The 17,174-nt window shown below is 38.8% G+C and overlaps 2 protein-coding genes across 3 annotated transcripts in view; one reads left to right on the top strand and one right to left on the bottom strand.

Moving 5' to 3' along the window:
• Positions 1-17,174, bottom strand: part of Cmss1 (cms1 ribosomal small subunit homolog) — a 296,653-nt gene that overhangs the window by 194,209 nt on the left and 85,270 nt on the right. The window lies entirely within an intron of this gene.
• Positions 1-17,174, top strand: part of Filip1l (filamin A interacting protein 1 like) — a 234,968-nt gene that overhangs the window by 139,750 nt on the left and 78,044 nt on the right. For both annotated transcript variants that reach the window (XM_040750627.1, XM_021231009.2), the window contains exons 3-5: positions 3,868-4,120; positions 4,825-4,998; positions 11,332-11,510. In XM_040750627.1, coding sequence (XP_040606561.1) covers positions 3,878-4,120; positions 4,825-4,998; positions 11,332-11,510 — 596 coding nt within the window. In that variant the 5' untranslated portion in view covers positions 3,868-3,877. The remainder of the gene's footprint in view (positions 1-3,867; positions 4,121-4,824; positions 4,999-11,331; positions 11,511-17,174) is intronic.

The raw sequence follows: 17,174 nt of genomic DNA, 5'->3' as shown, positions 1-17,174 counted from the left end.
ACACTCTGGATCTGTTCTCAGTCAGTGTGAGTACTGCTTCATTAATCAGCAGTAAAACAGCTACTCACCTTAGTGCCCACACAGAACTGGTAGTCTCGAAAGAAAAACAAAAACAAAAAACTATAATCATGTTTAGCAGAACAACAAACATGCTATTAAAATTTTGGAGTTGTTTGTGTGTTTGTTTTTCTACTTACAAACTGTCACTGCTTTCCCCTGGCAGATTTCAGTTCCGCCACGTCGAGTGAGGGGAGAGAAGCAACCATACAGGACACACAGAGGCCCCTTCTGTCCTCCGCTGTACCATGGGCAGCCTCAGCCCAAAGGGCACTGCTTGAGAGCAATGCCCAGCAAGTTCCCTGGTAAAGCAGCATGAACATAGTTCAACATTTTATGTCCCATAACAAAGAATAGTTCTAAGGTTCAACCACTTTCATAACGCAGGTGATTCTTATTTGTATGCAACTGTCCTTATAACAGCATGTAATCAAAGGACATAAGAATACATCACAGAAATTCTTCAAAAAATACAACTAAAGATCTAAATACATTGATACTTTTACATTAGATTTTTCTTTTAATTGCGTAGGTGTGGACTTTTCCCAATGACTCCAATTCTTTCTGGAGACCTAATCTCTCTTTCCATCTAAGTGGAATCTGTTTCCCCACTCTCGCAACTAGGGCTGGCCTTGTGGTGTGTGTCTACCCATAAAACAAGAGCCTGAGCACCCTTCAGTTCCCACAGTGTTGCAGTGCTGCGCTGAGACCACCAAAGGTGAATTGGGATCTGGCCTACTAGAAGATGAGGCCAGAGATGAGGCAATCTGCCTGATTCTCTGGGTAACCAAATAGCCTATAGCTAAATGCAAGTGAGAGATTGCATCTTAGGCCAATCATACCCAAAGCAGATGCAAGATGGATGAAGCTATGGAGTGGAACAGAGAATTTTCATTCATTGTGGCTACTATCTCAATTTTAGAATAGTTTAGAGCAATAATATACAACTGAGACAGAAGGCAATGAAGTACAAGGAGCAAAACAATCACTCCGTTGAAGACTTAGTCCAACTGGTGCATCATGCAAGGGACATTCCAGGAGACAAGAACTTCGACTAATCATATCAGGGACTTTTGGGTATAGCTTAGTGGTAGAGCAAATTAATTGGCACTATCCTCAGCAACTCCCTCAAAATATACATTATAAGATAAGGTAAAATATGAGGTGGTTCAGTGGTTAAAAGCAGTGGCTGCTCTTCCAGAGGACCCGAGTTCAATTCCCAGCACCCACATGGCAGCTCACAGCTGTCTGTAACTCTAGTTCCAGCAGATCTAGCATCCTCACAAAGACATATATGCAGGCAAAACATCAATGCACACAAAATAAAAATAAATACATTTTTTAAAAGATAAGGTAAAATAAAAACATTACGCAAAAGGTACAAGACGACCTTGTCCTTCATGAGCAAATGTAAGCCAGAGATCAGTATTTACTTGGTTTGACGATATCTAATCTATGTGATAACTTTATTTTTCCATTATCCGGTATGCAGAGTAAGGGTATCCTTGAGGTGTTCAAGAAAATACAATGACTGAGGTAAAACAATTAAAAATGTAATTTACATTTATCTTTCTCCTTTTTATTTTTAGATACATTTTCACAAGGCAAATAATATGTTACTGTTGTTAATATTATGCACGAACACCATTTACAATTAAATTAGTATATCTGTAGTAGAATTTTCCATACTCATATATACGACTCATCATAATTTTTACCTGATACGGTTTAATCCCAATAACTTCAGAGGCTGAGACAAAGGAATGCTGGAGTCTAGGTATTTGGAGCCAATCCAAGTAACAAAGTAACAAAATTATATTAGTTACTTGTATATTTGTAAATTATTACACACACACACACACACACACACACACACACACACACACACACACACACCCTACACCTTTTTGAGCTTTTGTTTTTCTCAAATAAATGAACCCCTCCCTGGCTACTTATGGAAGAGCCAGTGACAACTATTGCTACAGTTCACTGATGTTGCACTTAGGATTTAGGTTTTCTCTACAGCTTGACAAGTACTTTGTTTTTAAAGACAGGTTGTCTGCATGTTCAGTGACTACATGTGCTTTCATTTCTTGTTAGAAAGTTCTCTGTGCTTCCTTCTTTCATTACATAATGAAAAGGCTATTCTCTACTTCAGTGTGCTATCATGGGTTTTGTGGTAGCATGCAAAAGGTGCTTAACAGTGTTCCATTCAGAGGAGCAACTGCCTCAAGTGATACTTCAGACTCATATACTTCACAGCTCAAAATACCACTCTGGTAATTAGGAAAAATATTAGCAGAATATTCAGAGTGGCATAATATTCCTAGTAATGTATGTTTGTTTGGCAGGGGTGGGTAAATTATTTTAAAATTCTATCAAGAAAAAGAATGGTATATTATTCCCACAATGAAACACTACATATATATGTTACAGAAAAAGGAACAAAGATGAATTTTAAAAATATAGGGTAAAAAAGTAAGTTTCAGAAACCTATCAACAGGCTACTTTCATCAGCTTAAAAACATGCAAAAAATACTATCATTGCTCAGCAGGATGAACACATTTTTTAAGTATAAAAATACACTTATAGGAATGTTACACAGCAAGTTCAAGATGACGGCCACTTCTGCAGAGGCAGGGGAGAGGTGAGACGCAGGGAGTTTAACTGCTCCCATAATACACTATTTGTAGAAATTTCTTTCTTATATTCACATTTACTTACTAAAGTTTGACAAGTATGCAAGGCAGGATTTGGCAGCAATTAACCTGTATGCTTGCATACCCCTCTCAGATTTTAAATGATATTATTGTGTACCGAAAGTAAGCATTAGTGATTAACTATAAGTAGCAGAGAGAGAGAGAAAAAAAAAAATTAGCTAGATTAGTAGTGTATGTCTGTAATCCCGGTATTCAGGTGGCAGAGGCAAGAGGGTTGCCACAAGTTTGAGGACAGTCTGGTCTACATGATGAGTCTGTATATAGTGAAGATATTGCCTAAACAAAACAAAACCCAAAAGATATCTACTTGTGAGTTACTGGAGTCCACTGTAAGAACCCTCAAAGGTGAAATGGCTTTCCTCGCCGTCGGTTACTTTGGATAGCTGTATCTTCAGTGATGGAGTTTATGTGGCTCACTTCCAGCCAGTTGTTCTGCACTGGTGCCTGCACTTTGCTGATGAGAGTGCAATAGAAGCTGCGACTTATCTCAGTGATACAGCTGGGATTTTGGTAGACTGTCAGGACACAGTCAAGGAATGACTTGAATGTTTTTAATACTAAACTCTGCCTTAATAACAAAGAAACCCAAAGTATTTTCTAGCAGATATTTAACCTTCCTATCTTAATGTGCCAAAGCTAAAAAGTTAACAAGACAAAAACATACATGTAAAAAAAAAATCCAGCAACTTCAAAAGGAAATAATGTGAAACTAAAGAAAAATCATTAGCAAGCTCATCCTTTCACAATTATGTTAAGTATACCTCCATGGAAGTAAGCACTTGGCCACAGTTGGAGGTATGACCTGGGTTCTTATGGCGGAATGTGTGGTGGATGAAGTTCAAACACAGGCTGTTTACCCATGGACATAAGTGGCTTTAATCATGGCAGAACAAGCTTTTAAAATGTTGACTTTAAAAGGAGAAGTGTAAATAAGACGGTGATTTATGAATCTGGTAATACCCTTCTCTGTTGCACATATTAGAAAGATCAAGTTAAATATAACAAGAGTGTAGAGTGGTTAGAGCAGTAATAGGTACTTATAAAACTCTACTTCTACTAAGAGTTACAAATTATGTTCTCTTCTTCCAGTCCTTGAAGAATGCGTTCCAGAAGCAGCAACACCGAGGGCTCAGGCCCAATGCAATTCCCAAGACATAGCAAATTCCCCATACTCCAGGACATGAAGCACAGAGAGCAAGAAAAAGACCCCTCTAGGGAGACAGATGGGGTCCTTCCACATCCCCCATCAGAGAAGTCACATACTGGCAAAGGCCACCAAGCAGAAGACCTCTCAAGAGATGACTTACTATTTCTTCTCAGCATTCTGGAGGGAGAATTGCAGGTCAGCTGGGTGGGGCCGGCCCTGCCATGATCTATGGGGAAACCCACTTATGAGTTTGGTGTGCTTGCTCCACAGAAATCAATAGCTGTGATTCGTACTTGTGTATACCCAAAAGTAAAGCATTAACTACACAGGTTTCTCTTCTACCAACTCAAAAATCAGTTACAATTAATCACATCTAAAAGAGGCTGCCATTGTGACATACAGTTGGCATGAGTGCTGTGAAAGGTCACATCCTCAACTCATGTGGCTTGGGAGCCTTAGCTCACAGGCATATCTCAATAATCATGCCAAAAGACTTCGGATTGGCTTAAATAACAATAAGCATTTTGTAAATTGGCTCCTCGGCATTACTAACCATTTTATTTATTTAAAAGCCTAAAAACAGCTGCTACACATGAGGAGAATTTTACTAACCTGTGAAAGCCCAAAAGACAGTCCTCTGTGGGGTGTCTTATCCTCTGCTGGAAACAAAAGAAACATTCCCCCAATGTAGGGCAGTGATCATTTTGTAAAATATTGTTAATGTGTGTTAAGTGGCGTGCAAGAAGGATGAAGGGACACCTTCTCCGAAGGGCACTATAACCAAATATGGTTCACTTATATTTGGAAGAGAATACGAAATACCACCAGCTGTCACAAAAGGCTGTGCTGAGTCCTGGGATAGATAAACAATCTTTCTGAAATACTATTTGTTCTTCCAGGCTCGAGATGAAGTCATAGGCATTTTAAGGGCTGAGAAAATGGACTTGGCTTTGCTGGAAGCTCAGTATGGGTTTGTCACTCCAAAAAAGGTGTTGGAAGCTCTCCAGAGAGATGCCTTTCAAGCAAAATCTGCCCCCTGGCAGGAGGACATCTATGAGAAACCAATGCATGAGGTAGGTACCACAGCAACTGCAGGCACTTTGAAGGCAGAAGCCCACCTGCCAGCCAGGAGACTGGGCCTGGCAAGTGTTTGTGATATGCACACCCTTTCAGTTCACAATTTCATTTCCTAATGCTCTTCAAATGTATGCAACCAGATAAATATTATATGGTCTGTGTGGGTAGAAAGATGAATGATAGCCAAGATGCTTCCACTTGGTTTGTTTGTTTCTTGCTATGGGACTGAAACATAAAATGGAAGAGCACACATACACATGAATCCTGCCAGCATATGTCTTTCTTTTGGGGGCTTGAAGTCTATCCAGACTATAATAAAAAGCAGATCGAGTCTAATCATCGAGGTTAAAACACTGAGGTATTACGTCATAGAAAGTTTGATCATTAAGAAGAAATGATCTAAACTGTCCAAGAAGCTGAGCTTCAGATGATGGCATACCCTCTGTTCTTCAAACATCTACTAACAGCGAGGACCTTTCTGCTACCCACAGCATCCTGGAGTGCCAAGGGTGAGCAGCCCAAACATGGCCACTACTGTCCAGAGGTAAAGCACTTCATGCTCCTTTTCCTGGGCTGAAATTTCTAAAACCCTGGCATCCTTTCTTACTCTATTTCCCTCGGAGACCTAAGTGGAAACTTTCATAATTTTTATAAAAGGAAAACAACTAAGAATCTGAGTTAAGGCTTAGAGAATGAAAGCAAATCTTAGACACCCCCACCCCGCTCCATTGCTCTGGCAATCTAGCTCAGGATTGACCTCTAATGTTCCTGCTATTCTTGTCTTGGGAATCTCATGAGAGAAGACTACCGCCTTGCCAAATTCTGAAGTGGTTTGGTCATGTGAATGTACTTCTCTAAGTGATGAGGATGAGACCACCCAAAGTCTGTTGATTTATGCCTTAATCCAAATTTTAAACAAAAGGAACTAAGGCTGCATGCAAGTCAACAGTGTTAAAACTACCCTGGCTCCTAAAATGCTTCCGCTAGGTTTGACAAATATGCCAACTACATGATGTGCATTGAAAATCTATGGTTGGTGACAACACCCTGAACAAAACTCATCAAATGGCAATATCTCTCTGAAAGGTGTCCCAGAATGTTGTTCCTACTCTCTTCTTGTTTTCCAAATGCAACATTCTTTGGTTACCATGTCTACAAATATCCCTCTACCCACCCCCAACACACACACACACACAAAACACACACACACACACACACACACACACACACACACACACCCTCCCACACACTGCCACCTCCATGTTTTGTCAATTTTTCTCTTTTCTTTTTTCTACTTCATCATTCTAGACTTCTCTGTCCTTGGCTATCAGTTCCCTGAAGCCCAAATAGCTACTTATATAGCTCATTTGTCTACTCTTCTCCTCTACCTAATAAGTAAGAGGTGAGACTGGACACCCAGAAAGTAAAGGGAGGGAGGGCAGTGGAACTCTTAAGACTACAGATGTCTATGCCCTAGTCACACAGTAAGAAATCTGCATGGGAAAAAATCTACTTTTTTTCCTGACTCTCCATTTTGAACTATTAACATTCTCCTTTTGCTTTTATTTTCCTCAATGCTCTCACTGAAAAATCTAAAAAAGAAAAAAAATTCAACCATGTGTCCCATAATCTAGAAGGGGCTTCTCTAACTCTGAGGGAAAAATAACTTAGAAGAACAACTTATCTTTGCTAGGTGACATGGGAGGGATGGTGATATGGAATGGAGAATGGTAGGGGCAAGAGAGTTAGAAGAAAAGATAGAACTGGTTTTGGGGTAGAGTGTGAATAAGAGGGAAGGAAGGAGCAGAACTCTTTCCAAATTTTTCAAAACTTCAAGCTTCTTTTGAATTTGGAGTTCTATATTAGAAGTTGATTTGTAAAGATACTAGAGTTAATGACTAATGTATTATTTGTTCCTTTTAAAGTCACCACAGAAAATTTAACATTTAAACCAAAGATACTTTAGTACCAGAGTCTTAAGACAATTTTAATGTATTTTATAAATTTAACTTTACTCAAAAGTTAACTTTTTACAAATTTAACTTTACTGAAAAGCTAATGTATAAATGGCCATGGTTCCTTCCTCCAGGGTGTGTAATATCTAAGAGAGGTCAGATGACATAGATCTCACATGCAAGCATAGCACGGAGTACCATAGGTGGTATAAAAGGGAATAGGGTGCAAAAACAAAAATAAACCAAGATCCAAAGGATGAGTAGGGATTAGTCAGATGAAACACACTCATTCCATCTCCAGCAATAATGAAGCATATATTATGAGACTATATCATTATGTTATATACTAAATGCTAGGGGAAATGTAAAATCATTCTTAATTGCATGGATGATCTGTACTAAAGAAAGATAAACATGAAAATAGGAACTAAGGGAGAAATATCCACAGACTGAGTTTTTGCTTGATACATTTTTTTTTTCTGTAACCCATAAACTTCCAATACTGGGAATTAAAAGACAAGATCAGTTTGAAATAAAACCTGTGACCTTTTGACTTTATTTGACAATGGCTGGAGGGGGAAATGGGTGTTAACTGATTACAATTAAAACACTTTTGAAAACTTCACAAAACTACTGAGTAAATGAACACACTGCCAAGGTTCTTACAGTTCTTAGGAGATGCTTAAGCAAGAAAGGAATGCCGATGCTACAGTTTATTATTTTTATAGCAAACTGTCCTATTTTTTCTTTATATGAGCATGTGTGCATGTGACTATGTACATAGGCACAGTCTGAAGGGAGAGAGGTGGCATGGAAGACAGAAGGGGAGAAATTCATAGGTGGAAAAGAGCTGGAAGAAAGAGGGATCATTTTTATAAAGTTTTGAGAGGTGAAAAAGTTGCAAGTATAAACAACAGGAAAGCCAAGCAGGAACAGCAGCAGAAGAAACAGCATCCTTGCTCAACGCACTCATCTTAGTCAACTAGCAGACAATGGACAGATGTGTCTGCGATTAAAGTAGATGTGGTTTAAGCAGGTAACTTACAGGGAGTTTTGTTGTCCATGCTTAAGGAAATGAGCCAGGTGAAGGCCCCCTTAAACTGGAAACATTACCCAGGATGCTACGAACACTGAGGGTAGAAAGGCAGACCATTGGAGGAGTGAAGTGAAGCTGAAAACATGAGAGGAAGAGGAGCATCACCACTCAGAGTTGAGTACGAAGCAGGAGAGGATAGATCTGATTTAAAATCCTTGTTCTCAGGAGATGGACCAGCATGACTATGAAGAGTTTAAGGTCAATGTAGGCTACACAGGGAGACACATTCTCAAAGCAAACAAGACAAAGACTGAGTGAGGGTGAAACAAAGAAGAGCGTTCACAAGACTCAGGCAGTAGAAATTAGAGACATGAGAGTCATGTCCCAGTTCCAGGGTCTGTGGTACAGAGACAATGAGAAAATGGTTCCAGAGTTATTAAGGAAAATCAGGTGTTAGTCCACACAAGGAAAAGCTGTATTTTTTATGAAGGGCATATTTCCTTATCTTCAGTTTATTAAACTGGTCAAACATTTTCCCTGCTGTCTAGATTAGCTTTATCCATAACTAGTATATTCAGAGTAAACAAAAGAAAGACAAAGAATAGACAATGTGCTAAGAGTCAACTGAAAAGAATATGGAGAATGTGGAGAACCAAACATTCATTAATTAGAAAGAGAGAGAGAGAGAGAGAGAGAGAGAGAGAGAGAGAGAGAGAGAGAGAGAGAGAGAGAGAGAGAGAGAGACTTCATTTTTTTTGACCATGGAAAGAAGTTTTGGTAATAAAACCCCAACCTAATTAGAAGGATTTTGGTTAGATAAGGGCAAGAGTCAGGCTGATTAATTTCTGAAAGCTATTTCTTAAGTTTTCTGCCCTGGTGTCCCCAGAAATGGCAAACAAATATTGTTTTCTTTCCCAGCTAAAATCTACAAGGAAGGATAGAACAAAGAAAGGGGTAGTTTGTAATAATCCTTCAGTACTTAATGAGACAGTTGTCTTACATTGGTTCTAGGTGGTGTATCAATTTAGTAGTTGTCTTCCTCCTTAAAGCTTAAGGACTTGGCATTTAAATGATTGAAGAGGCACTTAAATACTGTCCTCTTGTAAAAATTAAGGCACCAAATTTGATCTCATCAATTTACTTTACAAATGAAGAATCTGAAGTATAAAATAGAAAGTGATTTTGCCAAACTCCCATGCACTCAGGAAGTGTCAGGTTTAATGTGTGATCTGTCAGGAGTGAGAAGAGACTGAAGTGAAAACCCCACTGGCACGTCTTCTAAGAGGCATACCAGTAAATTGAGTCATGGACTAAGACTTCAAATACAAGCTAAAGCATCTCCAGAATCAACAAGTCTCTTGCAGGGAGCATCTTCTCTACGAGGTCATTATACCACAGCTTTTCCAATACTGATGTTACAAATGCATGCTGTCTGGGGGGACTGTATTGAATAACATATGGGAAACTCAAACCATCCTTCTAGAGTGATGGAAGGTGAAAAAGGAAATCTCAGGGAATTGGGTTTTGATATGAAGAAGCAAACATCTCTGTAAATGAGTGAGTGGCGATCACAAAAAGTTTAGGGGAGAGGAGGAAAAGGTTTCTAGGTCTCAACATTAAAATAATCTAGTATCATTGTGAGTTTTAAGAAACCACTGTGGCTTAAAGTTGGGTGGGAGAAATAGAGAATGGAATGAAAATAGGGTTGATGTGACAGAAGGTAAGTTGACTCTGACTAGAGGAATGGTTTCAACTTTTGTGATGCTGTGACCCTTTAATACAGTTCCTCATGTTGTAGTGATCCCCAGGCACAAAATTATTTTTGTTGCTACTTCACTACTACAATTTTGCTACTGTTATGAGCTGTAATGTAAACATCTGCTATTTGACCTCAAAGCGGTCCAAACCCACAGGATGATAACTACTGGAATAGAGACTGAGTATTTCTACTGGGGAAAGATAGTACTATCAATCATAAAGAATGGGAAGAACTGGAGGAGAGATCACTTAAGTGTCAGGAGACCATGTAACAAATGCATGGCAGTAACTCTTGCAAGCCTTCCTCTCAAGTCGGTGATGAAGAAACCAATAATCATTACACAGGATAGAACAAACACACTAGAAAGCAAGACTTTATGCATTCATATCCTATCTTTGGAATGAATAAAGTTTTTATTTCACTTCACTACAAACTATATGATTTATTATGTGATTATTTTTCTTTTAAAAGAAAAATGTATAGTATATATTCATTGTACACGGTATTGTGCAATCTAAGGACATTTTCATCTAAACCTATATTGTCTGCTGGCTGACTAAATTTAAAACCCACATCTGGGCAATTACAAGCATCTGCCTAAGGATAGATTTATTTTTATTATTCTTTTGCATTTAGCAAGCTTCTTTTAGATATTTATTTCTACTTTATTAAATACTTATAGTTATTCATTTTGTCTAATTCAAGGGTAAAATTTAATTGCAGGGTTTTCCTACATCAACTGACTCTTAATAGGTTAATCTTATCATTATTTGGCTCTTAAATTCTGAAAGCAGCACTTAAATCATCTATGGAAGAAATAAATCCTGCTTTGACAGTACTACTTCTGCTGGCCCTGAAAGGGCTCACACAAGTATTGCTGTTTTTATTCTCAGCTTCAGTCTACAGAGCCAGTGGACAGTATTTACTGATAACAACCACTTACATTGTTCCCAAATGTTCCATGCATTTATCTCATGTTCCTACTTAAAGTGTAAACACTTACAGTTCAAATCTCAAATCTCTGTTGCTTTCTCCATGACACTAAGATGAAATTTTCACATGCCTATAAGTGACTTAAAACCTTCTGGAAAAAGAAAATGAACACTACCTGTTCAGGAACTAGATATTAGTTTGCAATGCCTCTTCAGGCAGGACACAACAGTTTCAGTGTCCACAAAATGACTGGCCAACTGTATTAAAAGTCACCAAGAGTGATACAATCAAATCTTTTAAGAAGGTGACAAATTGTTATCATAAACCCACGTAAGAAATCTGAACAGCCAATGTGAGAATTTAGATGTCAGAGGGAGTTCATCAGGTTCTAAACAACTTCTTAGTTCTGCTTTCTTTTCCCTAAGTGACTTGGTTAGTTTGTGGTTTGGAGTTTTAGTTAATTGTCTGCCTTTTAAGATGTGCCTAAAATATCACAAAATGGTACTTGGCATTAAATTCACAATGAGTCTTGACTCTTCAACCTTAAATGATAAAATAAAGTAAAAATCAGTATTTTATCAGTTATACCATGCATTTAATGGAAGTATTTTGTAATTAACAGGCAATAATGCTTTTTTTTTTGTAGTTGGATAAAGTCGTAGAAAAGCATAAAGAATCACACAAACGAATCTTGGAACAACTTTTAATGGTGGAAAAATCCCACAGGCAAACCATAATGGACATGGAGGAAGAAAAGAGAAAACACAAAGAATACATGGAAAAGAGCGATGAATTCATAAACTTATTGGAACTGGAATGTGAAAGGTAAGTGCTGCACTGGATAAAACAATGACCCTTCTGCAAAGTATTACAAATGTGACTATGGGCTGGAAGTGCCTCAAGGGTTACCATGGAACATACTTTGGTCTCAAAGATCTCATGGTCCAGGGTGAGGGAAGCATACAGCTAAAAGCATTATCAATACAGTACAATAATAATTGTGGAAATATAAATATTGGGTTCCCAATCCTCCAAGGGAGTGCCACTGAGAGAGCTGCACAGAGACTAAGAGAAATTGTTCACGAGCAAACATTCAAAATGACTTTCAATGTAAGGGGAGAAATATGTATGAGAACAAGTGGTGTGGCAAGAAATATTTTGAGTCCCGAGGGAAGTCAAACATTCTACACAGCTACAGAAGAGGGTGCGAGTGCAGGATGAGAGAAGGAAAGACAGGCAGGCACCCAGCCATAAGCACTCGGACAATGCGCTGTTTGCAGGATGGAGACAATAAAAGAACCGTGAGAAGGAAAGTGAGGTCATCAGGTACGCTTTCTTAGAGAACAATGAAAGCAACACGGAGAAAAGAAGACGGGAAGAGCTGTAGATCGGAGGCAGGAAGCCTGCTTTGGAGGCAAGTACCCAGATAAGGGAGATGAGGGGCGTAAACAGGAAATATTTATGATGGAGAGTCCACATAGTGACTGCTGAGACTGAAGAGATGTACACTGGCCATAGGAGTGATTTTGCTGACATTCAGGTTATGCACCAAGATATGAAATATGAAAATGGTGCTCAGCTTTTGCTTGAGGGATTTCTGTTGAAGACAAGGGTTAATACATGGAGTTGAATCCTGAGTTAAACATGTAGATATGAAATACATTGTTTTTTTCCAAAATCCAGTAGAAAAATATGTATAAGTTTTACCTATGGTCATAAATATAGGTCTACAAAAGTATGGGCTCAGGGGTGAATGTGTAATGGGTACCAGCTGAAGCTGTGTGCATAGGTGCCATCAGTAGACAAAATGTTGACAGTGGAACCCTAGAATCAGTGCTTAGCTGTTTTCTGGGAAGCCAGTAGAGAAAGCTGACGAAAAGAGAACAAACAAACAAAGCAGAAGGATGGAAGAACCAGAAGAGAAAGCTCATGAAACTAAGGAAAAACTCAAGCAGCAAAAACCAAGCAAACAACAACAAAAACCCAACAACAACGAAAACAAAAACAAATAACAAAACAATACGCAGGAAAGAACAGGAAATGCCCTAGATTTTGAGACATACAAGACATTACAGGAACTCAAACAGCCATTTCACTAAGTCATGGGCAGAAGCCAGCACCGCGCTTTGAACAGTAGATGAGAAAAGTTGTTCCAGGTGTGAACCAGTATTTGAGAAGTATGAGTCTTACAGAGCCGTCTGCTAGGCAAATCTATTACCACACACAGGGCAGGCTATTTGTTCCATTTTGTCCACCTCTGATTCAGGATCAGCAGTATGGGCATCCACGCTACATAAAAGGACAATCAGACCACTCCACTGACACTGCACGGAGGAAAACAACGTCTGCAAAGTCAATTTCTATATGTGCTTGCTTTACTTCTTTCTCTGTGTACTTGCGAAAGTCTCACTGTTGACACTAAAGTCTAACAATCACAGAATAATGCAGAAAAATCATCTGTGAGCTCCCATTTTCAAAACACTATCAATTGCTTTATTCAAATATTTCTATTTTGTTTTGTACTGTTTTGGGGACACTGTCTTACTGTGTTGTGCAGACTAACTTAGAGCTTGAGACAATCCTCCTGCCCCAGCCTCCTTAGTGCCTGAATTAAAGGCTTGCACTACCTAACTGGGCCAATAAATTGCCTGTAAGTATCTTAGTGAGTAGACTAAAGTTCTATCAATGTACCCATTAATGGGGAAATCTCATTTATTTTCAGATAATTTCATGGGCAACAATCACCTGAGAGCCCCTGTCCCCTTTACCCATTCTACCCACCCCCCTGGAGGTTTGTTTTATACACAGCAGATAGGGCCAAAGGTGAGAGACATCCTAGCAAATTTGAACCTCATGAACTCTGAGATATCTGCAAGAACAGATTTTAAAAGCTCAAGAAATCTGGCACCAAGAGAAGATTAAACTCAGACACTACAAATATATGATTTCTTATTCAATGAGACAATGTTATATTAAATATTATTTTGAACCCCTGTGGTTTGGCACTAGTGGCCTCATTTGGCCTCCATACTGTCTTGGCATTAACCTACTAACAGACACTTTCTTTCATCTCTCCTTATTGTGAACATTCACTGACCATGGTCAAACAGTTGTCTGGCAGAGAACCAAGAGGTGAAGGCTGTCCCTTTCCAGGGGTTGACCACATAAGACAGCAAGATGACAGAGATTCAGGCTGAGAATGTGAAGGGCTAACGGGGTATGGTTCTCATGTTCACAGTTGTTCTCATCTTCTGGAGCGAGGCTGGGGAGGCCATCCAGAGTAACACTGTAACACTGGAAGGCAGATGGATATGGCTGTTTCATTTCAGAAAGCAAAGAGGAATAACAGAGAAATGTGAACGAAAGGCCAATGCAAATAGGACAGAGGCTATAGGGAAAGAAAAAGAGTCAAGTGCACTCCTTGGAATCAATCTGCTAAGGATGACATTTCTACAGGTAACAGATGGGCTGTAGAAGAAGACATCAGTGGATTAGTGTTGGTCTTGCAGGATACCAAGCCTTAAAGGATAAACATACTGAACAGGCATTGTAAAGAAATAGAAAAAGAGATGAAAGTGTTCATTCCCTGCTTAGCCAGTGTAATAGGTAAGTGAGCATTCACTTGTTTACATTAGCCAAAGAAAAGTTTACAGATGGAACAACTTAGGTGTGAGAATATCAAACTTATTCCCACCTCACATCAACAGAGAAACTTTCTCCCTTATTTTGTTTGTACATACATATAATTCCTGTCTCTTGGAACCGTTGGGATATTCCCCTCAACACTTGCTTCAGCCTACTGCAAGAGAGGCTGCAAGCCCATTGTAGCACAACTGACAGCTGCCTACTTTAAGGCCGTGAACATGAAATTTCTGAGTGAACACCACCTAACAAAATAGTGGGACAAGTCCTGGGGGAGAAACTCCAGTGATTTCAGGTAAGCATACGCAGCACTGAATGATACAAAAGAAAACGAAACATTGGTGTCTCATTTTCAAGTGGCATGGAAAGGCAACATGCCATCATTGAATCCATTAAATTGTGATGACAGAGTCACCCATTCACAAAACAAGATTAACTTTTCTTAGAGGAACAAAGAATACTGTTTACTTCCTCAATCAAAGTGATGTAAGGCACTCCAAAACTTTCAGACTCTCACATTACAGTAAAACAAAAGATATAAACCCCACTTAAGGGTGAGTACAGCTACAAAAGACTATCTGACTAAAAAGTCTGAAAAAAAATAGCATTTAAGTATCAGTCAATATCTACACAGAAAAAATTAAGTAAGATATTATTGAGGTAATTAATGAGACTTTAGAGGATACAATAATGGATTTCAAATGAAGGTTTAATTTTTGTGTTTGCTTTGGAGAATTCATTTTATGTGAGAAAGCCTAAAGGAGCCTGATGTCACACATTGAGTTCAGGCCAAAATGTTTGCCAAGTGATGTTGCTGTCGTAATCAGTAAGCAATTGGCTTTCCCACTTGAGGCAGGGTGGGGGCAGGGATCAGTCCTGAAAATCATGTTCTCAAGCTTGTTTATGTAAATATTCTCTAGCTGGAATCTGTGTGGCTTGGTGATTCCAGACTACCTTATCCTAGCATGGTTCACTACGGCTTTTTGCTCAGTGACCAGTTCTGCTGAGTGAGTATGTGTGTCACTGATGACCTGAGTTATATATATCTGGATGAATTATAAGTGGAGTCTATGTGAAAAGTTTTACACAAAAGCAACACCAGTAATATTTGGCCTTTCTGGATGGCTTCACAGGAAAGCCAAACAAAAATCACTTTCAGTCAGTGTAATTTTGCAAAAATTTCTCATAAGTGAAATTCTAATTCCATCTGTACTTTCAAAAAAAAAAACAAAAACAAAAAAACAACCCTGCAGAATTTTTTCTTTAGTGTAAATGGGGGAACAGGGATGAAAAGGAGTGGGAAAGTCTTCTTTAAAAACACTCCCTCTCTGACTAAAGCAAACCACATCTATTACTGTATTGATGCCCCTGAAAGAACTGCTAAGGCAGGAGGCAAATATCGTTATGGCAATCACATAAAAGTGTGGTTTCAACCCTACATGTTTCTAAAGCCCTGAATTACTTATCAAAGTATCTTGGCTGAGTGGCTTAGCACTAATAATCCAACTTTACAGACCAGAAGCTTGCATTAGCTTCTTAGGAGTCACACCTAGGAAGGCATCACAAGAATTGACTTCTTTTTCCTGTCCTAGTTGGTAATTGATTTTGGCATGCAGACACTACAGGAGGAAGTCAACAGGGGGTCTAGATTCAAAGGTGGTGTGATAACCACACTCTAGACCTAGGTTTCAGCGAAGAACAAGCCACTTCCACCCATTCCTTTGACAAGAAGCAACTTTACAAAGATCCCCCCCTGGTTCCCTCTCTAACAAGACAAGTCTATTTTGTAGACTTGCTTCAGGCAAGATGACTGGAATATTGAGTCCCATTTGATCCTACTGGTAACTGACTCATTAGACAACTTAGACTACTTTTAACTCCTCTCCAAAAACAGCAAAAGTTTCTGGAGTCTTTGGATATATATAATCCCTTGAAACACAGCAATGAATGAATATATCAATTATCTACATTTTTGCTTAAATAAGTTAAGTATCTAGGTTCTTAGCTACTACTGTGGTTTACCAGTCATTCATTGGTTCATTAAAAACATGTAACTGTATACTAGCTACAATACACTGATGGGGTTGAGGGAGAGCTTTATCTACATAAAAAGCAGATACTGCAGCTGACTTGGAACTGTGTTGCAAATAAGGCACTTTAATAAAAATAAAATGTCACCATACAGTAAACTAACATGTGATGCTCACAAGGGCAAACCATTCAGGAGAAATCAACAAGCTTATTAAATTAGAGAACTTTACTACAGAACTTTCTATCTTGAAACTATGAACACAAGGATCATTAGCAACTTTGGTCTTAAATACCAGCTTTTTCAAACCTCACAAAAACAAAACACCCTGGGTACAACGCTTTAAAATTCCATTTCTTTAAAGTAATATTTAGAAAGCCAGCAGTTTTAAATTTCATGCACACCAAACTATTGTTGTAGAATACATTGCATGCAAATGCAATCATTTCCTTTCAGTTTTCTGGAAAGGAGTTATTCGTATTACACATTCTCTAGACTATTTCCAGCGAGGAGTAAAATGGATGACAGCCCTCCACTTGACCTTTGCCATGGGTATCCAGTTCTTTGTCAGAACAAAATGGAGACCCACCACAAATGCATATTTTGATATTGTATTCCACACAGAATTATGTGATCGGTCTTCTGTTCACACACCCCCTTTGATACCTAGCATAGGAGTTAGGCAGGGATGCAGAGAGAGTAATTACCTCATGAATACCAAACACCCATTTAAGACTATACATCACAAGTTAATTTTTAACAGATGCCACAATGCCATACACAATTCAGCGGTTTTTATACATGCCACATAATTAAAG

The sequence above is a fragment of the Mesocricetus auratus genome, unplaced genomic scaffold, assembly GCF_017639785.1.
Source record: "Mesocricetus auratus isolate SY011 unplaced genomic scaffold, BCM_Maur_2.0 Super-Scaffold_100008, whole genome shotgun sequence".
Classification (NCBI taxonomy): domain Eukaryota; kingdom Metazoa; phylum Chordata; class Mammalia; order Rodentia; family Cricetidae; genus Mesocricetus; species Mesocricetus auratus.
The sequence above is the reverse complement of the archived record's forward strand: the minus strand, read 5'-3'. Positions and strand labels throughout refer to the sequence as shown.